This window comes from Salmo salar, chromosome ssa10 (assembly GCF_905237065.1).
Source record: "Salmo salar chromosome ssa10, Ssal_v3.1, whole genome shotgun sequence".
NCBI classification, from domain to species: domain Eukaryota; kingdom Metazoa; phylum Chordata; class Actinopteri; order Salmoniformes; family Salmonidae; genus Salmo; species Salmo salar.
The window spans coordinates 106688910-106707266 of record NC_059451.1 but is presented as its reverse complement, the minus strand read 5'-3'; the positions used below and the strand labels follow the sequence as shown (position 1 = coordinate 106707266).

The window sequence follows — 18357 nt, the reverse complement described above, 5'->3', positions numbered from 1 at the left end:
CTTTGAAAAGCAGGAAGCACTAATTGAATTTGTATCTGGTCTCTCCTTGCAAGCCTGGGAGCCTTAACTCAGCATTCAGTCCCCATAAAGTAAAATATATCATTGTAATGTACTTTATTTATTATTTTCTTCTTGGCGTTCACAATAGCATCAGACCAAACACTACTCACTCAGTTCCAGGTTGGAATGGTGTCCTCAGGTCTCTGCTGTTTGTTTGCTAGAGCATCCTCCGTATAGCCTGGAAAAAGGAAACCTTGAAAGCAGTAATCTCTCCGGTTAATTTTGGTCAAAATTAGGTTGTAGGTTTGGAGTTTTGATCTGGAGCTAAGGCCATGCTGTGCAGGGTAGCATCCTGCATATGTACCTGCCGAAAAGTCAAAGTTTTTATCTAACTCCAAATCTATCCTTTTGTAAAAAAAATATTATGATGATCTCTCTGTCAGGCTGTCATGACCAGTCATATGTATTTCCATCAATGAATAGGCTAAAAAGCATTATTTCACAATGGGATTTTTTTATTCTACCGGACAATTGGCAGGCGGGCAATTTTATTTATCGTCTTTTCTATTTTTGTATCTGACAAAAGTCTGCTATTACCGGCTAACGTAAACCCCACTATAGGCCAATATGCACAAAGATGTGGGCAAATTCTCTGAAGAGCCAAAAATAAAGCTGATAATACTGGATCCTATTTTGACAGGTTGCACATCAAAATATCAATCATGCATTCCCTGGATATGTTAGATGAAATAGCTGACTTTAAGCATAGGCTACCATCTCAGTTGTCTTACTTGACACTGGAAAATTGTCTAGAGCCTGCCGCTAATGTAAAGTGAATTTTTTTTTAATCATTGTATTTATCAAACAGAATAGTTACATTCATCACGATATGCCCCTTTGTCCATATCGCTCGCCCAGCTCTAGCGCTCCCCCAGATTTATTGCTATCAATTTAGTGCAATATAGATTTTTGTCTCTATCGCCCAGCTCTAACATGATACTTAATTTATCCTCCAATAGGACATTTTGTAACCGCTTGTGTGCTGTGCCACAGGTGGTGCTGTCTAAGTTTGTGCATCAGATGGGGGACCTGCTGGCCCCCACCCTGTACATCCCATACCTACACATGCTGAAGGGCCTGGCCAACGGCCGCCAGTGTGCCCGCTACTACGTCAGCCTGCTGAAGACCAACGGGTCCTCACACGGTGACTATACATACTCTCACCAGCAAGACCCTGTAGGAATCTGTAAATATACAAAGGAATTTTCTCATGTTCTCACTAATGGTGTTCTCCAGGGCTCGGTACAAGGTCCTCTCTTGTTCTCTAGCTAAAGATAAATGCAGCATTCATTCACTGATTTAAGGACATCAGATAATACATTGGACTTCCTTAAATGCTATAATTATCAGATCCAATCGCTGACAGTCTTTGTGTGTTGTTTGCTTAGGAGAGAACATGCAGGTGACAAGCAGCCCAGTGTTCTTGGAGCACTTCTTCCACTCCCTCATGCTGTACCATGAGAACCTGCGCTGAGACCTGCCGAAAACAGATGTCACGCACTACCACATCCCGCCAATAAGGGGCATCACACAGAGGGAGCTGAACGGCCTGACCTCTTTCCTGCAGCTGCTCTGTTCCATCACCTGGGTAGGAATCGGTTTTGCGGAAGACTGGTCTGGACTGACAATGAGCACATAAAGCATGTTTTTAAAACAAAAATGGGTTCACACAGTCAAAAGCAGTGATGGATCTGCATTTGCCAAGGTGATCTGATGTTTCTCATTTGACACTGTGTGTGTGTGTGTGTGTGTGTGTGTGTGTGTGTGTGTGTGTGTGTGTGTGTGTGTGTGTGTGTGTTTCAGAGTGAGAAAGGCCGCCTGGCCTTGTGTGAGCACCCCCAGTGGACCCCTGCTGTGGTGATGCTGGGGCTGCTACAGTGCAGTGTGCAGCCTGTCCTCAAGGGGGAGCTCCTAATGTGCCTTGCTGCCTTTGGGAAGTCCCCGGAGATTGCTGCCTCCCTCTGGCAGTCACTGGAGTACACTCAGGTAGGTCAGAGAGATTGTTTTAAACCATCAAAGGCTGTGACACATAAGTATAGATGGTTCTGCTTAAGTGTTGGTGGGCTCCGGTCAGAACCCTGTCTGACATATCAGACTCTTACTGTGTGCCGAAGCTCATGTTGTTATTTGTTCCAGATTCTTCAGACAGTGCGTGCCCCAGGACAGAACAAGCTGCTGGGATTGAGGTGAGATTTTTCCTGCATACGGTGTGTGTGTTTGGGATGTCGCGTACGTTCTGTGCTTGTACACCTGTATCTGTATGTAATCCTCTCCTTGCCACTCAGGTGGAGCTGAATGAGATTGAATCGAGCTGCGAGGAATATCTTCTGACCAGAGCCTTCTGCCAGCTCATCAGCACATTGGCCGAGAGCGTCCTGCCCGTCAACCTGGGGGCGGGGCTCTGTGCGCCAGGATTCCAGCCCTACCTGACCTTCCTGCGTGACGCCGTTTTCCTTCCCTTCCCCACCAGAGCCTATCGTCGTGCTGCTGAGAAAGTATGAGGGTCTCGCTCCATAGTTGAAGTCCTTATTTGCTGATATTAGATTGGAACTGGATAAGACTGGTTTCTGTTGTTGATCACACTTAGCTAGTGAAACTCACTACAACCCATGTCAGCACTTGCTCTGATGCCATAGTAATGTGTTTAGCTACGACTGCCTATTTCAGTTTTGTCTCACTCCCCACCCCCTCTCTTCCGTTCCCTCTCCACCACCCCTGGCCTTTACCAATGGGAGGTAGAAGATGCTGTTCTGGAGGTGTTCCACAAGCTACTGCAGGACTACGAGCCCCAGCGGTCTGACTTTATCCAGGAGACGGAAGAGCTGCAAGGGGAGCAGGTACCGGCCCATAAGCCCCCCGGCCACAGCCTCATGTTCCACCTGCTCAACGACTCGCCCATCCTGACTCTCTGCCTCAGCCTGCTGGAGGAGGGTGTGCGTCACCTACGCCCCCTTCCCTGGTCAGTACACACACACACCTGCTATAGTTAACTGCCCTGTCTGCAGTGGTGTCTTTTGTTCCGAAATCTTGTTTGTGCCCTGTTTGCTTCGCTGTTAGCATTGTGTGAGGAGGGGAGCATTTCACCAGAGTTGGATTTGAGTTGAGAGTTGATCAAATTTCTAGTATCTTCTTAGGTCGGGTAATTGGATGGCTCACATTTCCGGTATCTCAAGATTACATTTCTTTACATCCTCTCATCCCTCTTGTTTCTATTCCTGTTTGACTTGCAGGTAAGAAGCAGTTGGAGTCTGCAGTGCTGCACTGCCTGTGTCTGCTGGACCTGGCCCTGCATAAGGAAGTGGTGTTCATGGACCTGCTGAGAGAGCCAGGCCTCCCTCATCGTCTCCCCCATGGAGCAGCTCCTGCAGGGGGTCAGTGCCCAGAGCCGCCGGGCAGACCACATCGTCAACATTGCCAGGTACTGGAACACTCACCTTGGCCTCACCTGACCAGGGACTACACATGAGAAAGAGACTTTTAGCTAAATCTGGGACTTAGTCCGAAATGTTGACTTGCGTTGAAGTACATTGTCACTGTCAATTTAACACACTACAGTAAAATTCCCTCTCAAGCCCAAAAAGGCCCATAGCCCAATTTTTTGTCTTAGCCCAAAGCTTAAAGTCAGGCCATACACCTCCTAAACCTCCACATCCTATTCCCTGGTTGTGTTTGTCCCTGGCAGGTACCTGTATCACAACAGCTCCAATCCGGAGGCGGCCTTCCAGAGCGCTAAGATCCTCTGACGCATCGCCCGCTACCCCAACATCCACAACCGGCTGGTGGGAGACTTCACACATGACCAGGCTGTGAGTGACAGGCTAATGGCTGGCTTTGTGGAGTATCTGGACAGCGAGGGGGCTGGGGAGGGCTTGGAGAAAGGAGACGGTAAGTCACACTCTCATTATCAACATCAACCATGTCTATCTTAACTGAGTGTGGATGTCCAATCTGCCCATTTAGTCACTGACTCAAACCTGCCCATTTAGTCACTCCAACTCACCACCACTCCTTTCATTCGCTGTCCCCCAGACTTTCAGCTGGCTAAGAAGGAGGCGGGGATCCGCCACGAGACCCAGATCCACATCCGGAACCTTCTGATCACTTCCCTGGAGCTAAAGGCCCCCAACCTGGCCCTCTACCTGCTGGGCTACGAGGTCAAGAAGCCCATCTCCTCCACCAACCTGCAGGTCGCCACCAGCTGCTCCTTCTCTTACATGCTGGGTTGTATTCATTAGGGCATTCACAGTAGCAAAAACAGGGGAATCAGAAGTATTATATTTTACATCATGCAGGTTTCTCGGCTCAAATAGCCAAACCTAAATGGCGCCCAATCAAATAAAAAATGCGCTGACATGTTAACAAACAATATATCCTAAAAACAGGACAGGTAAAATGGACAATATGGAATGGACATCAGGCTACTCACAACTGCTGTCCAGGAGTTTCACCCCGTGGGGTAAATTGTCATGATTAGCGGTTTCAAGTTTGTAGCTGTAAAATATTGACAATCTGATCATGGCAAAAAATATAATACTTATTATTTCCCATTGCAAATCGGTTCAGGATAACTCCTGACAATGTTGATTGGCTGATATTCAGAGCTTAAATGACCAAATTGATTAGTCACAGGACTCCGGACTGCAAAGGTCTGTTTTACAAACGGTGGGCCTAACACATGTATGGGCATTCATAAAATTCCATTGTGGGACGACATGGTAGGCTACACCCCAGTAAGCACGGACTGACGCTGACGTCTTTTTTTTGGTCCTGTCCGGACCTGCCGTCTTTTTTGTGTGTTTTACAAATGGTAGACCTACCACATAGATGGGCATTCATAAAATGTAACTTTAGGTGACACTAGGTTACACATCAGTAAGCATGGACCAACGCTGGTGGTGCGGTCCAGACCGGCCTTAATTTCCATGTCCACAGACGTTGGTTATTAGTCCGCTCCGGGCCAAATCTGAACCAATCATAGACGTCTATGTTTGGTTCAGATTTTGTCCAGTCGGGACCAGCCTTGATTTGGTCCAAACATATAAGTTAAGTATTTTCAACTTTCATTCAGAACCGAAAATTAACCTGATTTCACCGTCTGGAAAATACATATTTAAACTTTCATTCAGAACAGGAAAAATGAACTTGAATTCAACAATCGGAAAAGACAGGTATTTTTTTCGGGGTTTTTTTCTCGGTTTTTTTACCCCCTTTTTCGACCCCAATTTTGTGATTACTAACTTTTCTTATCGCTGTAACTCCCCAACAGGCTCGGGAGGGGCGAAGGTCGAGTCATGCATCCTCCGAAACATGACCCGCCTAACCGCGCTTCTTAACATCTGCTCGCTTAACTCGGAAACCAGTTGCACCAATGTGTCAGAGGAAACACCATTCAACTGACCACCGAAGTCAGCCTGCAGGCGTCCGGCCCGCCACAAGGAGTCACAAGAGCGCGATGAGCCAAGTAAAGCCCCACTGGCCAAACCCTCCCCTAACTTGGACGATGCTGGGCCAATTGTGCGCCGCCCTATGGGAAGGTAAAATGGTAAATGTAAAATGGTAAATGGGACTATAGTCACGGCTGGTAATGACAGCCTGGGATCGAACCCCAGGCTGTAGTGGCGCTGCCACACTGATGCAGTGCCTTAGACCGCTGTGCCACACTGGAGGCCGAAAAGGCGTTTCTTCACTTTTCATTCAGAACCTAAATTGAACTTCAACATCTGGAAAATACATATTTTAGACATCTTTTCAACATAATTTTGCTTACTGGGACTATTCTATTATTGTCTTACCTAGGGCAGCAGAACAGCCAGGACTGGCCCTGAGCAAAACATTTTGCAATGGAAAATGAAAACAAGCGTTAGTTTTTGGACAGTTTCAGGTAGTCCCTCCCTGTTTCAGTTCATTTTCTTCTGTTTGGTGGCTTTCATGACTCCATCAACTTGCCCTTGTGAAACTGAATTTTTAATTGATATTTGGCTGTGTGATGGTAAGGAAATCTTCTCTGTGTCAGGTGTGCTGAGGTGCCCACGAAGCTGCCTGCATGCCATCCTGAGTCTGCTGCAGAGAGGCAGTGAGAGACGCTTGGGTCCCCCGTGTTCACCATCCAGGCACCACACCTGGCTGAGCTCTGTTACCAGGTGATCTACCAGCTGTGTGCGTGCTCGGACACGTCAGGCCCCACCATGCGCAACCTGAGGACCAGCCAAGACTTCCTGTTCTCTCATCTGCAGCACCTGCCCTTCATTCTACCAAGTGAGCTCTTCACTGTCATCTCAATACAGTGTGCTCCTATCCTGGTCTTCTCTCCTTCATCTGCACTGATCTGAAAACACAGGATAGGTGGGAGAAATATGGCAGATGCCAACCAGAGCATTTATACTCCTACAAAGACCCAGTCGTATTTTTTAACTGAGCTGCCAGAGAGAAAGGAAACTACTCCGGGTGTCACTCTTCTCTCTAAACCGTGTCTCTCCCCCTACACTCTCATGTGATGAGATCTCCACCCTGTCCCAGATGTCCTGGCTTATGAAGACAACGGCCATCGAGCTCAGTGACATCACTCAACCGCCAGCACTCACACACCCAGCGCCTCCTCAACCTTCTGCTGGACGACCAGCCTCACACTCGGCACGCAGGTAAGACCTACTCACTCACTCACTCACTCACTCACTCACTCACTCACTCACTCACTCACCACTCACTCACTCACTCACTCACTCACTCTGCACCCACACACTATGAAAGTTGTAGGCAATGTCATTCATTGATGTAAATGGGAAACGAGCAAATGTGCAAAAAGCAAAATCCTTTACAGTTAGTTTGTTTCTTTGATTAGCTGATGAGGAGGCGGGCATGAAGGACGAGTCCAGATCTGTCAGCGGATTCCTGCACTTTGACACCGTCTCCAAAGGTTAGGTCTAGTTCTTCAGTCTTCACTTATTTGTGAATCATAATGCGTTCTGTCATTCTGTCTGTAATGATCCTGGTATGAATCATATGCATTCTGTGACAATAGAGCAGGGGTACTCAACTCTGACCCTTCGAGGTCAGGAGCCTGCTGGTTTTCTCTTCTACCTGATCATTAATTGCACACACCTGGGGTCCCAGGTCTAGATCAGTCCCTGATTTTAGAGGGGAATAATTAAAAAATGCAGTGCAACTGGCTTCAAGGTCCAGAGTTGAGTTTGAGGGCTACAGAGCCCCTGTATTAGCAGTTGCAAAAGCTGAGAGCTTGTGGCATTTAGCTGATTGTACCGTACCGTACCATTTAGTTTTGTCATGTACTCATACCCTGTCCCACATCATCAGTGCGCAGGAAGCTCCTCGGTATGCTGGATGCCATCCACTTCAGCCAGGACATGCCTGAGCTGCTGCAGCTGGACTTCTTTGAGCGCATTCAAATCGAGCAGGTCATTGCCAACTGCAAGCACGTCAATGAGCACAGACACACGGTCTGCGACGTCAAGGTGGGCCTGGCTTCCAGTTTGCATATTTAACTCAACCTTGTTTTCAAGCATTTTCTACTATGTCAGTGGTCTTCTGCGTTTTATCTAGAATCAATGTAAAGTTTTATGATGATGTTGTCGTTATCTCCACAGTTGCTCCATAGAGTCCTAGTAGCAGAGGTCAATGCCCTCAGACGGGTGAAATGTTATAGAAAAGGGTTTTGTAAAACAAATATGATATTCTGTCATGTAAAATTGGCAATCATGTCAGCAACGTTCGGACCGTTTCGCCTAATGGAGTACACCCCTTGTGTGTGTGTGTGTGCGCTTCCCAGGAGGTGAACTCCATCCTGCAGCAGGTGGTAGAGCGGAACCGTGCTTACTGGGACTATTCTGTTGTCTTGCCTAGGCCGGCAGAACAGCCAGGACTGGCCCTGAGCAAAACTTTTTGGAATGGAAAATGAAAACAAGCGTTAGTTTTTGGACAGGTATGCAGTCAGTCAATGTTTTTAGGGTTGAGTAACCAGTACAGTTCTCCTGTCTCTCCCCAGGTGTTGTCAGAGGACGCAGCCGAGGAGCTCATGCCCATCGTAGCCAGGGCTGTGTTTACCCTCACAGCCCACCTCAGCCAATCGGTGCTGTCAGAGCAGCAGCAGGGGGCTGGAGGGAGGTTCGTCGTCAGGCTCTGCCTCCATCACCAACTCTGCTCTGCACCTGATCCTGAGGAAGCTGCTAGACTTCATCCTCTGTACTGGTGGTGGATTCCAGCGTCTGCGTACACCTGTATGGCTCTCTGCTCTACTACCTAAAGATCGCTCAGAAACATGAGGAGCCAGATACACTACAGCAAGGTACAGTTGAGCTACAGTATTGCTGGGCAGACGCAGAACACTTGGAGAATCATCCATTTTGGGACCCTCTAGTAGTGTGCATTTGTTCCAGCAAGACCTGGAGCAGGTAAGAGACTAGATTACACTAACAGTGGGGAGAAAGATAGTTCTTTGAAAATCTGCACGGATGAGTTTGCAAGGGTAGGATTTGTGTTAGCTTCAGTGGCAAACCGTTTAATTGTTGTATATGTGTGAGTTAGTTTTCAGTAAGACTGACTCCTCTCTCCCCTGTGTGTCTCCAGCTGCAGAGTGACATGGGGGGCAGGCTTTGGGGAGGCTCTACAGAGGAAGCTGCAGAGTGACATGGGGGCAGGCACTACAGAGGAAGCTGCAGGAGGTGGAGGGACTGAACAGCCAGGTCTGCTCCCGGTGCGCAGGATACAAGGCCTGCTCCACCAGCCCAAGAGCTGAAATACTCAACGACCAATACAACCAACATGACCTATAACCTGTGGAACAATGTTCACCTAAAGAGTACACCAGGCCAAGGATATGGACATTCCAGAACCAGACACACCTGATCTTGAGGATTCTATTTAAACCAGACTCGACTTCCCCTATTCACTCCAGTCTATTCTACTGGCCTCTACTGTCTTCCGTCTCTCCGAAGACAGGCGCTGTGCAATGTTAGTCTGACTGATGTAGCTTGCCCAATAAATGTTTTATTTTCTTCACAAAAATGCACCTTTTGGTATAATGGATTTTTTTCTATAATGTAATGATTTTCCAATGATTTATTAGTTTCATTGCAGGGCTATTCAACTCTTACCCTACGAGGTCTGGAGCCTGTTTTTTTTGTGTTCTCCCTGATACTTAATTGCACCCACCTGGTGTGCCTGGTGTAAATCAGTCCGTGATTAGAGGGGAATGATAAAAAAAAGTGGTACTGGCTTTGAGGTCGATGGGTTTGTCTCATCTTTTGTAACAGGACTCATTTGAGTGACTTATTGTCAGAGGAAGCAGGAAAGGTAACCAAAACAGGTCAACATGCCCAGTAGTGAAAGTAGAATTGGTTCACAAAGCAACCAGTGACACACTTCCATAATACTTAAACTTACTTTATTTTCTTACAAGGTACACTTTATATTAAGACCGTAAAGTGCGTAGATTCTCAAACCTTGGGGAGGGGAATCGGGAGAGTGAACAAACGTCCAAAATCTGGTTTTACGTTCAGATCTCATAAGACAGGATTGTTGTGCTCTTCTGCATTGTATCAGAACTGCGATTGGACAGGTGCAGTGAGGCCATGTCACACTCAGACCATGAATAGAGGATTGGAACAGTAGAACCTATGAACAGAGGTTATAGGCACATTACCCCCTTCCATTCAACACAAAGGATTCTGCAATCACAGGATGGAGTGAGTGACACCTTACTAGAGATTGAGAGACCGCTATCTATGGTATGCATTGAGGGACAATACAAAAAACCTTAGTGAATCTGTTAGTCTACCTGGCTCGGCTAAGTCGGACAGAACACATGGAAATTTGAGGGATATTACTTTTGTGCTAATTATTTAAAATCATCATGTGCATATTTTATAAATTACTTTTTAAATAAAATTAGATACAGTATTTAAAACATTTACATTTCTTTCCCCACCTGGTCATAATGTTTACCTCTGCCGCTTCGAGGGGTGATGTCCCTATGTAAAAGACAGGATCTGGGTCAGTGGTAGTCTGTCATCTCTATGGGTCAGTTACATAGAAAACCCCACCATATATAAATGCTTTGTATGTATATTCTATATTCCGATATATACATGTCTACAAAAGGGCTGTGGGGCTAGGTAACTACAGCTGTACAACCATTCATTCTCATCCTCAATACTGCCCTATGGATGTGTATACGTCTGTCTTCATTCATACTATACAGGATTAGAGTAGGAAGGCTCCTCTGATGATCACAGCAGTAGTACACTTTTCAACACATTACTGTGACCAGGATGTGGTTGCTTAAGAGGTCACTTTGTGACTCCTTTGGATTCCATGGCGAGGGAGGTTGATCCAGCTTAGAACGAGTGCAGCAGAGTACCCAGAATGCCTAGCCTGGCTGGAGAGGCCATCCCTTAGCCTGTTTGGATTGAAGCCTGTTCTGGATGGGTGAGCACTTCTGCATCATTTCCTGTTTGCTTATGGGGTTACTTACAGCAATTAAAGTGTAGAGTGATCCTCTCGATTGCTATTCTGGCTAATTGCTAAAGTCTTTCTGGGACATTGACCCAGGCTCTAGAGGAACTCATTCTATTCGTGCCAGTAGAACATGGCTTCTGGCTACTGTGATGTGAAACTACATGATTGGAAAAGTGAGGACTGATAACTTTCCTAGTGATCCTGTCCTAGGACCCTTTTAGTCTGAAACACTGTTCATCCATGTCTCTAAGTAAAAAAAAATAAAAAGCATAAACACGGCAAATACTTTGATGTACACATTGTACAGGATCAACATCTCAGATATCAAAACATATGGAGAGCATTGCTTCTCTGTACAGAAAAATGCATTTGTTCCTGTCAGGGAAAACTGAGTAACACATATGTACAGGTACACAGGGCTGATCCAATGTACCGACCAGGGTTCGTCCAATTCCGAATTAGAATTTCAGTGTACTTCTGGAATTGACCCCAACCCTGGTCCAGACAGCCAGTCCTCTTGATTCACATCATTAGACTCATGTCTATGAAGCTGGAGGAGATCTGTTTGGCCTGCAGGCATTCCCAGTAAAGCCCTCAGTGTACAAGATGCCCCAGGCAGGTTGCCCTGAATAGTGCCTGTCAGTCTGAGTGAAGCAGAGACCGTCCTGAGGTCCCCTGCTCCACTCTAATGATGATTGGAATGCACAGCTCTATTGGTGGAGCTGTGAGGTCCAATCATGCCCTCGCTTATGATTGGTAGAATCCACTCAGGGAAGGTGGAGAGGTGTGGATTGGTAAGGGAAGGCAGCTTATCTAGCACTGAGTTTCCACACTGTGTGTCCATGAGGGTAGCATGGGAGTGGTGTGTGCATAAATGCACATAGGTCTCTGGCAATCTTCAGCTGTCTGAGCTCGTCTCCTGGGCGTCATCTATGGCCATGGTGCCCGTGGCATCGTTGGGAGGGGGGCACTCGGGCACCTCCCCAGTCACGGCCACCCGGATCACCTTGAGCCAGCGCTGTTTCAGCTCGTCGCTCTCGGCCGCGAAGCTGTGGACTGATTTGGACTGTGACAAACGGAAGCTGGCTGGAAGGTCGGCAGGCCGGGGGCTGTCTTCCACAGAGTAACCCAGCAGAGGGATAGTGGACTGGGCCTTCACATCCTGAGAGGAGGGGGAGATGCAAAGGTAGAGAGATCATTTATATTGGAACTCGGGAGAGGAGTTTCTCCTATTCAGCTAATCAGGTCACAGGGTGAAGGAGATCTTGCCCCCATTCATAACAAATGTGGTTATAGAGAATGTGGATGTTTATGATTGACAATGTCCACATCTCAGGAGGTTGGTGGCACCTTAATTGGGGAGGACGGGCTCGTGGTAAGGGCTGGAGCGTGATGAGTGGAATGGTATCAAATACATCAAACAACATGATTTGATGCCGTTCCGGCCACTATTATGAGCCGTCCACATGGTGTTTGACTGACCTGTGGCGCTCCGTAGAGGTAGAGAACTAACGCCTCCTTCTCTGGGATGAGGCACCACACCTTCCCCCAGGGCTTGTTCTTCTCACAGTACTGCAGGAAGCCACACATGATGCTGCTGCCGGAGAACTGGGCCGCCTCGATCTGGGGACAGAGGAGTTGCTGTTTAGACACAAGACGTGTGTGTGTGTGTGTGTGTGTGTGTGTGTGTGTGTGTGTGTGTGTGTGTGTGTGTGTCCCTCACCTCCAGAATGCCCTTCTTCTTGTCCTCGGCCTTCTCCTCTCCAGTCAGGATGGAGTAGCAGTCCTTACAGACCTTGTTGATCTTGTTGCTGTCGTACTCCAGGGCCACCTTGTTGTCTGAGCACTTCCAACACACAACCTGATACAGGAACAGAAGACATCAGTCTAACACGGAACGAACAACACAGTGTAAACTAGCCAAACAGCCAACAGTCAAATGGGTTGAGCATCACAAATAGTATTAACATGTTATAATGGGTGCTGAGTTTGAGGGAGGGCATGGTGTCGAGCGGACACTTCACTCACATAGCCACATGCTCGACAGTGGTGTCTCCGTCGTGTCAGAGCATTGAAGGACTCTTTACACTTCATACACATTGTCACCTCGTTGTCCCGTATCCAGCGAGGGGCCCGTTTCCCCAGCTCTGCCGTCTAGAGAACAATACACACCGACACACGTAGCTCAGACACAGGAGGGTCTTTGACACACATGCAGTGCACAAGAAGAGTCAGAGGTCATGTTCATTGTGATGACACTCACCAACACGTCTTTGGAGGCTGACTTGAACGTCTCATTCTTCTGATGGAAGATCTCAATGGTCTTCCGAAAAGCCTGCAGGCCACACATACACAGACAGAAACACATACACAGACAGAAACACATACACAGACACAAACACAGACAGAAACACATACACAGACAGAAACACATACACAGACAGAAACACAGACACAAACACAGACAGAAACACATACACAGACAGAAATACATACACAGACACAAACACAGACAGAAACACATACACAGACAGAAACACATACACAGACAGAAACACATACACAAACAGAAACACATACACAGACACAAACACATACACAGACAGAAACACATACACAGACAGAAACATGGTCAGCAATACACACCCAAATCTGCTGAACATACAGGAAATAAAATAAGTGTAAATCAGTAAGAACGTGATTATGTACCTTTATCCAATTGTCCTTGTCTTGTTCCGAGCTGAAAAATGGAAAACATGGTTAGGCTATTAGCTGGCCAAAAGTAGGCTACATGAAAAGTGTAATACTGTTAATATAACTATGTGGGTTTTCAGGAAATGTATGTAGATCAGGAAGCTCATTTGCAGTTCCTGCGGTGCAAATGAAGATCCTATATCTGAATGGAATGTTAAACAGTAGTGTATCATTTACATTTCCGTCATTTAGCAGACGCTCTTATCCAGAGTAAACTACAGCTGTGACTGCATTCATTTTCATACTTTTTTGTACTGGTCCCCCATAGGAATCGAACCCACAAGCACCATGCTCTACCAACTGAGTCACACGGGACTATGATGAGCTGTAGTAGAGTACTTATCATACACTAAACCCCCATAGGGTTAGCAGAAGATTGTGGTCAAATTATCATAAGAATTTGGGTGGTTATCTATAGTCAATCAAATCAATCAAATGTATTTAGAAAGCCCTTTTTACAACAGCAGTTGTTACAAAATGCTTATACAGAAATCCAGCCTAGAGAGCAAGCAATGCAGGAAAAACTCCCTAACAAGGCAGGAACCAGGCTCTGAGGGGTGGCCCTCCTGTTCTGGCTGTGCAAGGTGGAAATAGTTAGCAATAGGGTGTGGGACTGTAGTATACAGTTAACCGTTCTTTTGAGAATCATGGCAGTCATTTTTTTTTTTATACATTTGGCTATAGGGTGGAGTAGAACTAGGCCTGTTATCTACAGCTAACTAGCAAAATAAAACTTGAGTAAATGAGTGATACAAAGTATATTAAAAGCATGTGCTTCCACACAGGTGTGGTCCCTGAGTTAATTAAGCAATGAACATGCTTGGGTCGTGTATAAAAACGGCCAGTCGCTCATCATTTTGCCTACCATGGGTAGAAGAAGAGATCAGTGACTTTGAAAGAGGGGTTTGAAAATACCGTGTGTGTCTCAGTCACCAGATCTCAACACAGTTGAACACTTATGGGAGATTCTGGAGCGGCACCTGAGACAGCGTTTTCCACCACCATCAACAAATCACCAAATTATAGAATTTATTGTGGAAAAATTGTCGCATCCCTCCAATAGAGTTCCAGACACTTGTAGAATCTATACCAAGGTGCAGTGAAGCTGTTCTGGTGGCTTGTGGTGGCCCTATTAAGATGCTTGTTATGCTGGTGTTTCCTTTATTTTGTCAGTTACCTGGATGTATGGCTCTATAGGGCGTATTAAGGGTGGATGTAACAGCTTACCTGGCCTGCAGCTCCAGGGTCCTCTCCTTGCCAGACACCTGAAAGGTGTGGGGGTAGTCCTCGTTGGTGGTCCCTAGAACCTTCATGCCTTCGATGCCGATGCGCGTGCGTACTGTGTACTTGGGCCCTCCAAGGCTGAACTTGGGCACGCAGTACAACAGCATGTTGTTGAACTGAAGGGGAACAAAGAAACACCTATGATTAATGCTTGTTTTGCTAATATATTGCTCCAGACTTGGTTGAGTACAGAGAAAGTGAAATGTGTGTGCGCATTTCTCACCAGGAAGAGGTATCTCTCCATAGCCGAGGTGTTCCTGGCAGCCAGCTTCAGGATGTGTCCCTCCTTGATGAACTCATTGGAGGCATTGACGATGTCCTCCTCCTCCCCTAACATCTCATAGATCTCCAGCAGCTTCTTCAGATTCTCCTGACCAGGGAAGGGGTTTTAGTTGGATTCAAAAATCTTGGTTGGGTTAGTGCTTGCACTAGCCAAAAAGCATATGAGTAGAAATGCTGATCTAGGATCAGGTCCCCCTTGTCCATATAGTCTTATTCGTAAAAATCATAGAGGCATAATTGATCCTAGATCAGCACTCCTACTCTGAGAAGCTTTTTGAATACAGGTCCTGTTTTTATTTCAGATTATAAGAGTGGTGTGCTGCAGATACTCACAGATTTTCGTATGGCACTGTTGGAGTGTGTGGCTGCCATGGCGATGATGTTCAATGACTCTGAGGAACATGGAAAGAATTTATGATGAACTTTGACCTTATTGAAAATGAAATTAATGGTGTAATAGAAATGTTCTATAACTAAACAACAGTTTTGTGTGTTTTCAATGTAAGGCAAATGTTTGTAATTGGCACTGGAGGTTTCACATGTATTTTTTTATGTGAAGTAATTACATGATTATCATCACAAGAAAGTCTGTGAAATTCCATGTACTCCTGCTCTATAGTGTACAGATTATGACTAGTAAAAGCACTCCAGTGTCCTCACTCTCTGCGTCTTGGTGGTCGGCGTCGTCCTGAGGCAGTTTCTTCAGGTAGTCTTTGAGCAGCATCTCGTAACGGGGAACTCTCTGTACCGGCTCCAACATGTGGTGCTGCAACGTCAAACAACCACATGCCTCCTGACTCTGAAACACAAAATAAAGCAGTCCACTGTCACTTCAGGGTTCAAGGCTTAAAAGTAAAACCACACAAATTGTTAGAGGAATATCCATTAAACAGGACCAGTTGACACAACCATAAATGATTCAATTGTTCCATTCCATGATGACTATTCATAGTACAAATCAATAGTGAGATATCAATAGATTTCTTTCTCCTTGAAAACCAAATGAGACCTTGCAGCAGAAATCTGTACATCCACAGGTAAATTATTACAGTGCTGTAGTCCGAAACTCAGATCATATAATTCCTAGAATTGCTATGGATTTATATAATTCCTATACAAACAATTTGTTAATCCACAACAGCAGACCTGTGCACTTTTGAATCAGGCCTTGTGTTTAGAATCTACACTCATACTTGGATGTCCTGGATGATGGCTTTAAACTGTGGAGAGCGGTCCGTCCACTGTTTCAGCAGCTCCATGGCGTTGTCAAAGTTCTTCACGTATTCTGCGTACATCTTCAGGAAGGGCGTGAGCTTCTGCAGGATGTCCCCCAAGCGAGGGGTGGACTCCCTGTAGGGAGGGGTGACCGTTAGATAGGGACCTCAAGGTAACCATCCCCTAACCCTGAAACTCCAAGTGGAGGATGACTCAAACATGATTTTTCAATGGACAGACCATCATTTCAAAACCACAACTTCCCTTTATTACATCTGTGTCTGAGTGAATCTGAATGAGTCACAGAGGCTGAATTGTTACTCATCTTAGCAATATTATTTTGTATCGTATTTTCATGCATTCTCAGGGGTGAAATCTGTGAGCTCAGGCACTTGAATGGGTCTGTGTTCGGAGTCTATAACTGCGTGGCCAGTCAGTCATGAGGAGCTTACCATTCTCCCATGCGTTTCTCCAGGTCAGGCAGCAGGAACTGGCTGTGGAAGGTGTTGATGGAGGAGATGTTGGAGAAGATGTTCTTCACCACGTCCACAGGGAACGTGCCCTTCAGAGCCTCCTCCATCAGCTTGGCACAGAACACCTGCATGGTGGCACAACATGGCCAGGCGAGGTAAACCACATTGAATTGATCATAATAATGAACACTGCCTTCTTTTCATGCTGAGGTAGACCTGGGTCAGTGTTCAGTAGGACACACCATGTCCAACAACAGAATGTCGGTGTGATAGGTTCAGGTAAAACCTCCCTGTTTCTCACAATATCAAAACGTTTTCTACCTACTGAACAGGACCCTGAAATGACAGAACCCTGGACGGACAGTGGGACACTCACCTGGTCCAGAAGGTTGAGCCGTGTGACGTAGGCCCTCTCTGTCTTCAGGAGCTCATTGGCAATCTTGTGCAGCTTCTGTTCGTTGGTCTCCTGAAACACCGAAGAGAGAGGTATGTCAGTTGGCTGTGGGACAAGTTGGGGAGATGCATACTGCATGTACACTTCATAGACATGGCCATGTTCCTATAGCTAGAGGGGGTGAAAAGGGCCCCTTGACAAATAATATATGTTGTGTTCAAGTCAGGTTAGACAACTGGGAGTAAAGGAGGCGTTGAACTCTGAGCCTGAAGGTCATGCTCACTCCCACATTGTCCTCATGCTGCGCGAGGATCCTGTTTTGTAATAGCGGACACAAACACACTTCCCCAGAGAGATCTACAACAGTATCACTTTTAAAAAAAAACTTGTGCTTCAACACAGCAATGTTAACATTAAGACAACAAAGGGTTTCAGTTCAATCAATATTTTATGTTCCTTTTAATTGAGGGTTCCACAATTCCTTTTAAATAGCAGTGCTGCTTGGGCATACTATAGTATGTGTTCCTGTGTGTATTGGGCTATTGCGGAGTGTGTGTGTGTGTGTGTGTGTGTGTGTGTGTGTGTGTGGTTCTTCTCAAAACAGAAAATGAAAGGCTGGAAGGGGGAAATGAGGACAAAGGGAACTTCTGTTCACAGTGTCAGAGTGCTTTGTGTGCAGGGGAACCTCTCACTGTGTTACTGTAACAGAACAGTATGTAAAACACAGACCAACGAGTGTCTCCCACATACTTAAGAAATCAAGATTCTGGGGTGCAGTGGCCTAAGGCACTGCAGTGCTTGAGGCGTCACTACAGATCCGGGTTCGATCCCGGGCTGTGTCGCAGCCGGCCGCGCCTGGGAGACCCATGAGGCAATGCACAATTGGCCCAGCGTCGTCTGGGTTAGGGGAGGGTTTGGCCAGCCGGGATGTCCTTGTACCATCGCGCTCTAGCGACTCCGGTGGCGGGCTGGGAGCATGCACGCTGACACAGTCGCCAGCTGTACGGTGTTTCCTCCGACACATTGGTGCGGCTGACTTCCGGGTTAAGCGAGCAGTGTGTCAAGAAACAGTGTGGCTTGGCAGGGTCGTGTTTCGTAAGACGCATGGCTCTCGACCTTCGCCTCTCCCCAGTCCGTACGGGAGTTGCATCAATGGGCAAGACTATAACTACCAAATGAATATCACGAAATAGGGGAGGAAAAGGGGTAAACATTTTTTTTAACAAAATATTCACAAATCGATATCAAGATTCTGCAGGATTCTGATTGTTAGGGCTGAACAGAGAATGAATGCTCACTTCCTCTATTCATTGATATAGATGGATTCTTTGTGTGTATCCCACATGTATTGTTCAAGAGGAATGTTGTCTTGCTCTGTGCTCTGTACAACTATTTATTCTCATATGTATTACTTTGAATGTATTA

General features: G+C 46.3%; 1 protein-coding gene and 1 pseudogene across 6 annotated transcripts in view; one reads left to right on the top strand and one right to left on the bottom strand.

The window, feature by feature from the left end:
- The first annotated feature begins 627 nt into the window (after nucleotides 1–627).
- Nucleotides 628–8809, top strand: LOC106561437 (nuclear pore complex protein Nup205-like; annotated as a pseudogene).
- Nucleotides 8810–9438: 629 nt separating this feature from the next.
- Nucleotides 9439–18357, bottom strand: part of LOC106561377 (FYVE, RhoGEF and PH domain-containing protein 4) — a 103197-nt gene continuing 94278 nt past the window's right edge. For 5 of the 6 annotated variants that reach the window (XM_014125258.2, XM_014125259.2, XM_045688333.1 and 2 more), the window contains 13 exons: nucleotides 16915–17004; nucleotides 16518–16663; nucleotides 16044–16200; nucleotides 15511–15649; nucleotides 15184–15242; nucleotides 14792–14938; nucleotides 14512–14684; nucleotides 13240–13270; nucleotides 12794–12865; nucleotides 12559–12684; nucleotides 12254–12391; nucleotides 12013–12153; nucleotides 9439–11692 (listed from right to left, as the gene is read on the bottom strand). In XM_014125258.2, the coding sequence (XP_013980733.2) occupies nucleotides 11429–11692; nucleotides 12013–12153; nucleotides 12254–12391; nucleotides 12559–12684; nucleotides 12794–12865; nucleotides 13240–13270; nucleotides 14512–14684; nucleotides 14792–14938; nucleotides 15184–15242; nucleotides 15511–15649; nucleotides 16044–16200; nucleotides 16518–16663; nucleotides 16915–17004 (1683 nt within the window). In that variant the 3' untranslated portion in view covers nucleotides 9439–11428. The remainder of the gene's footprint in view (nucleotides 11693–12012; nucleotides 12154–12253; nucleotides 12392–12558; nucleotides 12685–12793; nucleotides 12866–13239; nucleotides 13271–14511; nucleotides 14685–14791; nucleotides 14939–15183; nucleotides 15243–15510; nucleotides 15650–16043; nucleotides 16201–16517; nucleotides 16664–16914; nucleotides 17005–18357) is intronic. The other variant, XR_006757071.1, reaches the window with a different exon arrangement.